This window comes from Primulina tabacum, chromosome 17 (genome assembly GCF_025594145.1).
Source record: "Primulina tabacum isolate GXHZ01 chromosome 17, ASM2559414v2, whole genome shotgun sequence".
Classification (NCBI taxonomy): Eukaryota; Viridiplantae; Streptophyta; class Magnoliopsida; order Lamiales; family Gesneriaceae; genus Primulina; species Primulina tabacum.
The window spans coordinates 16,486,141-16,495,521 of record NC_134566.1 but is presented as its reverse complement, the minus strand read 5'-3'; the positions used below and the strand labels follow the sequence as shown (position 1 = coordinate 16,495,521).

Here is a 9,381-nt window from a genome sequence, read left to right as displayed (position 1 = left end):
AGTAGTTTGCGATATTTTTCCCTTCTTTATTAGCTTTTATTTTATTTTGCTCAGGACTAGCAAAAGTTTAAGTTTGGAGAGTTTGATAAGTGCAAGATTTGCACTTAATTTATATTGGAATCCATTTTGAATTATGCTTGTTTCGAACAGAATTATGCGTTTTTGGTTTGTTTTTGTTGTCATTACAGGAATAAAGAAAATAGCGGACACGAAGTCAAGTAGAGTCAAGGAAACATAGCGCCATGAAGCACTCGGACAAAAGCTCGCGCGCGCCCGCGCGAGATCACGCGCAGCTGCGCGCACAAGGAAGCAGCAGAAGACCCGAGAGACGCGCACGGCCGCGCCACTTCACGCGCAGCCGCGGGCGCACATATGAAGCAAATGACCAGAAGCTCGCGCGCGCCCGCGCGAGATCACGCGCAACCGCGCGCGTGCAAGTACGAGCCAACAAGCAGACGCTTACGCGCGGTTGCGCGACTTCATGCGGGACCGCGCGCACACATGCACGGGCCAGTGAGCAGAAGCAACCACGCAGCCGTGCCAGAACTTGCGCAACCACGCGCGCGGTGTCCAGAAAAGTTATAAAATGCGCGCCGCTAGGTCAGAAATGGGAGAGGCCGTCTTGGGGAAGAAAGATACGAGAGAAGCTAGCCGCCTTGGAGAAAATCACGAGAAATCAGAGCGCATACACGAGACGAGGATTCAGAGTGCGAAGAACTGCCACAAATACGAAGAACAACGGATCCGGGGACGGAGACGACACTTCGGATTTGTTATCTTTTGCTTCGTTTTTTTTATATTCTACTGTGTGGTGATGTCTAGAATTGAAAATATGTCTTGTCTTCGCTTGGATTTTGTGATTAACTAATTTCCCATTCTAGAGAATGATGTACCTTTGTGGACACGATGATTTGACGTGGTTATTCTATATGATTGAAAGCCATTGCATATTTAATTGTGTTTTTCTGTGTTTATTGCACTGTAATTTACTGGCCATAAATTGTTTGTTGTCTGATTAATTCTACAACTCGGGAGAGGACTAGGATTATAGATCATTAGAACACATCGTTAAATGTTTATAGCGTTCGGAAGGCGTATAACTTTAGCGAGGCTTAGTAAGAACATTGTTTGCATTTATCTATGAAACTTAGATTCTAATTAGGAATAATTGAATCGAAGTTGATAGATACAGTTATTCGTCACTTGGGAAAGGGGGAATAACATAACCTAAGTGTTCTTGGCCATTAAATAATTGAAATTCAGGAATATAAATTTAACTGTGAATATTCATCGTGGAAACTTTGTGAAATCATTTCTCTAGATATTTTCTCTCATTATTATTTCTCAATTCGGTGATTTAATTAATTCATTGTTTTCAATTAATTCGTTCAAACAAACCAACCTTTTATTTGATTTTTCTAAATAAAGTTGAGACTATTTTAATTATGAGCACTGATATACATTTTTATACACACTCCTCGTGGGATCGATATCTGTACTCTAACTAGTACTAAAACTTGACACCGTACACTTGCGGTAGTGAAAACGCGCGACAACTTACGTCCTGTTGAAGCTCTTGTCGATAGGAACACAGTACTGAAATCGGATTGAAATTCTGACGAGCGGATCCTGCACAAACTTCAAATTCCTAAAATAAAAGGCGTAAGTGTTTTTCACACAATTCTTCTGACCATTTCTCGTTTCTTGCGGATGATTCTGAAGAGCAAGTGACGATTTGATATATATATATATATATATATATATATCATGCATGTCTCGATCATGTGGCATCTCTCGTGTGCTGCACGTCTCGTGCATATGCGCGACCCTCCTCGGCGTATATGCGCGAGACCCTATGCCTCGGCGCGTCCTCATCACGGCATCTCGCGCATATGCGCGCCCTCGCTCGGCGCATATGCGTGAGGCTCTTCATAACTCTCTGCCACCCTAGCGCATATGCGCCGGTCCATGTCGCGCATATGCGCGAGGTTCTCTGCCTACCTCGCGCATATGCGCCCTGTCCGGTCGCGCATATGCACGAGGGGTTCAGTCCTCGCACATAATTCGTGTCTTCGTTCGTCTTTCTCGGTCTGATCCGTTCCGTCTAAATAACAGCAATTTATCAACAAATTATTTCAGATTACGATAACAAAATTCTCGGGCATTACATCCACTGTCTAACTGAACTCATATTCTAGACTGAAGGCTTCACCTTCCAGTCAAAACTTGTTTAACGTCTATGTGAGAAAGACTACATACACATGTTTTAATTATGTGTGCAAGACGGGATTTGAGTGGTGGTGAGTGTGTGTTTGTGTGACTGAACTGATCTCTGAAAACTACCCGAAAGGTGTTCTCACACACTGAGGGAAATATGCTTCTAATATAAGCTCATAACACATCGAAGTGTTCCCTCTGGGCTGATTGCTTCTCTCTTGTAAGCTGATATACAATATGCGTGTCCTTATTCTTTTCATTTGTCAATTCTCATCATCGTCTTCACTGAGTTTCGGCTTCTATTTATAGGCATTTTACTGAACATAAAGTGAGACTCAGTGAATGAATCCGTTACATTTTGAATGTGTCCCCCGAAAATTTATCTGGAACATTTGGCTTTAAGCGCTGCTGCAACATCTCTTATTGTACCTTGATCGCACAATAGCTTTTGTACCTTTGTGCACAGCTGGATTAAGCTTGTCGTATCTTCAAACTGGTTCGCTCCTAACTGATGTTTTGAACTGGTCAAATGAACTGGTGAGGTGAAATCAGTTAACTTGTCAGCTAAACTGATTTCACTGATTCAGTTGAACTGGTCAGTTTGGCTCTTTATCAGTTGAATACTTCATCAGCTAGTCGGGCTTCTGAAGATCTTCTGCTGAACTACTTATCAACTGGACAATCAGTTGAACTGCTCTTTTGAAGTATATGTTCTCTCAGTCAGATCTGAATATTAGGCAGAGACAATGGACGGATCTTTTGAAAGACTATGATTTTGAGATCCAGTATCATCTGGGGAAAGTGAATGTCATTGTGGATGCTTTGAGTCATATGGTTGTTGATGTTTATTTATCCTCGATGCATGTTTCTAAGTTGGGAGATGATATTTGCACTTTTGGGTTGGATTTTAAAATCCAAGGTAATGCTGTTAGTGTGTCATATATTTCTGTTAAGCCAGAATTGATTCAGATTGTCAAATCAGCTCAGAAAAATGATGACCGAGTTCTGAAATATTATGAGTTAGTATTTCAAAGACATCAATCTGATTTCTCAATTCATTTAGATGATTCTCTTCGGCTGAATGGTAGATGGGTTGTCCCAGATATTCCTGAATTGCGTACAACCATCCTTAAAGAAGCTCATTGTACTTGATATAGTATCTACCCAGGAGACAGGAAGATGTATCATATTATAAGACCTCAGTTTTGGTGGAAGAATATGAAATAGGATGTGGCTGAGTTTATATCCCGTTGTATGATATGTCAGCAAGTCAAAACAAAACGCATGAGTTCAGGAGGATTACTGCACAGTCTTGAAGTTCCTCAATGGAACTGGGAGCACGTGGCTATGGACATTGTCACACATTTGCCACTATTTATCGTCATTTTGATGCCATTTGTGTGATTGTCGATAGAATATATAAATCAGCACACTTTATTCCGTATGAGAGGTTGTATTCATTGTTGATAATTATTGGGAAAAATTCTATACATTGTACAATTGTCATTAAATGATCATATTAATCCTGTCATTAAATGATCATATTAAGGATTCAATCTATTTAAGCCAATTTGATGTGCATTGGAGTCTCAACTTCTAATCCGTAAGTTAAAAAACATTTATACATATTTTTATTCGTCCCCGCGCCGTTTAATAGCTTATTTACAATGTAGATAATCATTTAGATAGGTTGACAACTCATAATATTTTGATCCATACACCGTATTAAAGATTCAAAACACATCGTATACACAAATTTTTATTCGAACTACAAAACACCTATATGTATTTTGCTTGGTTCGTACACCATTAATTATGTTTTTTATAATGTATATAATCATTTAAAATTTTTTATATATCGTACAATTATGATGAAGAAACCATATTAAAATTAAAATATTCAGGCCAATTAGAGAGCATTGGAGTCCAAATTTCTAATTCGTAATATAAAACACCTATAATAATTTTTATTGGTTAGTGAAACATTTAGTAGCTTATTTATATTGTTGATAATTATTTGAAAAAATGGATAAAAGTGATGATATTAAGGATTTAATCTATTAAATCTATTCTCGTAAAATTTCGATCAATACACCATATTAAGGAATAAAAACGCATTGGATACTTAACTTATTATTCATACTACAAAGAATCCGGAGTGCAAACTGTTAGAGTAGATGTCCTGCAAGCCAACGGTTGGCTAGAGAATTTATTGACTCAAGTGAAATAAACAATTTATTTTAATATAATTTAACTTTTCATTATTTGTTATTTCTTTATCTGTATACCCATGTGATCAATATAGATAAAGACCTTGATTATACCTTAATACAAATGAATCGTAATTCGATGTTGAAACTCATTTGTAAGCACTGTATAATCTAAATTTATTCCTAGTCGATTCAGCTGCCTAAAACATGGATAAAGGTCGCTTGAGCTCGAGACTAGCATCTGTGATGTTGTGTACCGCGTTTATTAGTAAAGACATAGAGATATCCAAACATGCAGATGGGTAGTCATATGATGATTATACCGAATTACCCTCTCTCGGACATTCCAAGTGGTTATCATTCATCGAGAGGATAAGTCCGTGGTTATGATTGTACACCATTAGTCCTTACAATCCGAGACAACACTGAGGCTCTATATGCTAGGGCTTTGTTTTGACTCGTTTACCAACTCCAAGAGGATCATCAGGTGACGAGATTGGGTACAGCTGCAACACATGTAGGAGCCGGTGCATTGTAGTCCGGAATTCACTACTCTCGTACCACTGTGGATATCCTATGTGATCTGATGAAATAATAGTGAATGGAATCTCTGGCCAGAGTATGAGATGTATGTTAGAGAAGGAGTTCTCTAATTGTACATGCGATGCCACTACTTATTCTCAAATATGAGTCACATAGTTATCGAATTATTATGCAACTCTCGATGAACCAATGGTTGCAGTTCGATTGAGATATATGAGATGAAGGAACCGTATGGTACGCTAATCATAATCGACTGGTTCTTGCAGGCATTATAGTGATACCTAGGGAATCATGGGGCGATGCTACTAGACGCTCTTAACATGATTCGGTGAGTTTAATCAGAAATTTGATTTATGACATTCTCATGATCAATAGTTGATACATAGAACGGGGCAAATAAGGGTAAGCCCGAATAAAGGATTATGTCCTGAATCACAAAGAGTTGTGAACCCACGGCTAGCTGTATCCCTAAACCATTGAGGGACACACAAGCACTGGTTTACTTGTTCCCGTTGAGATAACAAATTCAATGAATTGAATTTATAAGAAATAAGTTTGATATGATCAATCGATAAGCTTATAAATAAAGTTTATAGAAATTTTGAGAGCATGATTGCTAAAGACCCTCAAAGGAGTACACCGGCCTTATTTAGACAATGGTGATCTCGAAATTAAAGTGTGCATCATAAAAACAAACAAGTTGAAATTGTCACATCGATGATATTGGATGTCGATCAGGATTATGATGAGATTAATGTAATGAGAGCATGGATCATGGCTTGTAAGAGTGTAAGCCCATCATGCAAATTTATTAAAGTTCAAATGGGCTTTAATAATTAATTATATTTTAATTGAGTTAAAATATAGCCCATTAAGTTTTTATAAAATATGGTATTGATTTATGTAATGTGAAAATATTCATGATACCATAATTTGAAACTTGCACATAAAGCAAAATAATATTGATGCATAATATTCTCAAAATATATGTATTAAAATTCGAGATTTTCTAATATATGGAATGCAATTAGAATCCAAAGTTAACTTAATTAATATAATTAATTAAATAAAAGATGGATTAGAAAATATAATAATGATTTTTTATTATTATTATAATGGATGCAATTTTTCGGTGGAAAAAAAAACATGGAAAAGGCTTTTATGGAAAGAATTTTCGGCTCTTCTATTTTTTGGGAGGTGCTGCTCTAGAGATTTTTGTTCTTGTTGCAAGAAGTTTCGGCCATTTTAATTAAGAGGTATTGGGTGGATTTTTTCTGTGTTTTCTATCTCTACGAAAAAGATCTTCTATACTTTCTAGTGCAAGTTAGAAGACGAATAAATATTCCAGTCATGGACCGGGTTAATAGATCGAAGAAAGTTCGTAGAGATATACAACAAGAGCTACGTCCGCTTATACCGGAGTAGTTGGAGCCAAGTGAAAATTGTTCACTAAAAGTAAAAGATTTAAACATCATATGTATGTTTATTTATTAAAACCATACGAGTGCTAAAAAAAATATTTTGATTGTCAAAATAAAAATAAATTTTAGAAACTTTCGCTAGGTTTGGGAACGAAAAAAACCGATCACTCAACAAAAATGACATGAAAGATAGCCAGAGCGCAGAACCCAAAACCCATGCATGCCCCAGTTTGCCGAGTTGTGCGCCCAAGCTCTGTAACTTACGTGCCTCATAGCGTCGGGATATAAATTTCAAGATTGAAACCCTAACTTGCGAGTTTTACATGAATTGTCACATTTTAATGTATATAAACAAAGTTGTAAAAACATTAGGATGCAGAATTTTGAACCTTATTTAGTTTTCATCATATTTTTGATAATTTTTCTCTCCAAAAAGTTTTGGCTTTGTTTACACCTTTGCATGTGCTTTAAAATCAAACTTATCAAAGTTTCATTACTTTGTGGCGTTTATTGATTTTTCTTCACGAGGACTGTCAAATACGAGTTCTATGAATGTTCCCTTGAGATCAATTGTTCTTATTTGTGTTGTTTACTACTAACCAAGTTGTTTAGGAGTGAATTGTTGGATCTCGGTTTTCTCGTGCCCAAAACACAGCGGAAGTTTAAAAATTTTTTAGATCTTGACTTTCAAGATCCTTTTGGACACTCTTATGGTTTTTACAATTAAACAATCATAGGAAGTAAATCATTATACCTTTGATGAATAGATCACTAGGCTCCAACTATTATGGGGTTAGCGGAGATAGCTCTTGATAAATTTCCTGCGAACTTTCTTCATTTCTCCTTTGTGTATTCTCCTAATCAGGTCCACGACCAGATGATTTGTTCCTCTTCCAAATTGTACTAGAAAATTTGGAAGAATTTTTAACGTTGGAAAGCAAATTTTGAGAGACGGCTCAAACTTTTCCTCTAGATGAAGTGGCCGAAATTCTTATGTGAGAGAAAAGAGTATTTTCGAAAATTGGTGACTTGTGGTGGCTAGGGTTATGACTTGATTACTCCTATTTATAATTAAGTCATAACCTATAATCATAATTAACATTAATGAGATTGATTAATTAATTGGGCCAGTCCAACTAGTTTAATTAATTAATCAAAGTCCATTAAGAACTTTAATTATTTAGTATGTTGGACTAGTATTCCTACAAGGCCATTAAACATACTTCCCACTATATTTAATTTAATATTTAATAAACTCAACTTTTGAGCTTAATAAATTAAATCCATTATAAATTCAACATTTGAATTTAATATTTAAATTATAAATTCAACTCCTTGAATTTATCACCTCCAAATTTTAATATTTAATAAACTCAACTTTTGAGTTTAATAAATTAAATTCTCAAATTTATAAATACAACTACTTGAATTTATTCTCTCCTAATTTTATAGATTCATAAATTCAACTTCTTGAATTTACTATCTCATAAATTCAACTCCTTGAATTTATTTTCTCAAAATTTAATTATCATAAATTCAACTCTTTGAATTTACTATATCATAATATAAATTCAAATTTTTGAATTTATTCTCTCCACGGGAACAAACGATCCAGTGCTTGTGTGATCCTCAATGGTTCAGGGATACAGCTAGCCGTGGGTTCACAACTCTTTGTGATTCAGAATAACATTTATTCTTATTCGGGCTTACCCTAGTTAGCCCCATTCTTTTCATCAACACCTTGATAAAGAATGTTAGAACTCATTTCTGATTGCACCCATCGGATCATGGTAAGAGCGTCTAGTAGCATCGTCCCATGATCCCCTAGGTATCACTGATAGTGCCTGCAAGAACTAGTCGATTATGATTAACGTACATTACGGTCCTTTTAGCTCATATATCTCGATCGAATCTGCAACCATTAGTTCACCGAGGGTTGCATATTGATTCGATAACTATGTGATAACTATAAATAGTGGCATCGCATGTACGGTTGGAGAACTCATTCTCTAACGTACATCTCATACTCTGATCAAAGATTCCACGCACTATTATTTCATCAGATCACATAGGATATCCACACCCATAGGTGAGCGGTGAATCCCCGACTTCAATGCACTGGCTCCTATATGTATCGTAACTGTACCCAACCTCGCCACCTGATGACTCTCCTAGAGCCGGTAAACGAGTCAAAGCACAGCCCTAGCATATAGAGCCTCAGTGTTGTCTCGGGTCGTAAGGACTAATGGTGTACAATCATAACCATGGACTTATCTTCTCGATTAATGATAACCACTTGGAAAGTCCGAGGGAGAGTTGTTCGGTATAATCATCATATGATTACCCATCTGTATGTTTGGATATCTCTATGCCCTTACCAAAAAACGCAGTACACAACATCACAGATGCTAGTCTCGAGCTCAAGCGGCCTTTATCCTTATTTTAGGCGGGTGAATCGACTAGGAACGAATTTAGAGTATGCAGTGTTTACAAATGAGTTTTAACATCGAATTACGATTCATTTGTATTAAAGCATAATCAAGGATTTTATCTATGCTGATTGCATGGGTATACAGATAAAATAAAACGAAACCATTAAAAAGTAAACTATATTAAAATAAAGATTGTTTATTACACTTGAGTCAATAAATTCCCCAGCCAACAGTTGGCTTACAAGGCATCTACTATAACATGAATATCACATGGCTTATATCAAAGATAAAGTTTAGGGGTTATGAGAATCTTGTTGTTCATGCATAACCATATTCCCCTTACTATACTATTTAGCATGTTATTTACGTTGTATATAATCATTTTGAATTTTTGATACCTCGTAGAATTATGATGAAAAAACCATATTATGATTAAAAGTATTCAATCCAATTAGAGTATATTGAAGTTCAAACTTCTAATTCAAACGATAAAATACCTATCCAGATTTGTAATTATTCGTGCAACATTTAGTAGCTCAATTACATTGTTGATAATTA

General features: G+C 36.1%; 1 protein-coding gene across 1 annotated transcript; it reads left to right on the top strand.

Annotated features, from left to right (window-relative positions):
• The first annotated feature begins 2,925 nt into the window (after positions 1–2,925).
• Positions 2,926–3,369, top strand: LOC142530548 (uncharacterized). Its single transcript, XM_075636379.1, has one exon. It carries the CDS (start codon positions 2,926–2,928, stop codon positions 3,367–3,369), a length of 444 nt encoding a protein of 147 aa, XP_075492494.1.
• Positions 3,370–9,381: the final 6,012 nt, after the last annotated feature.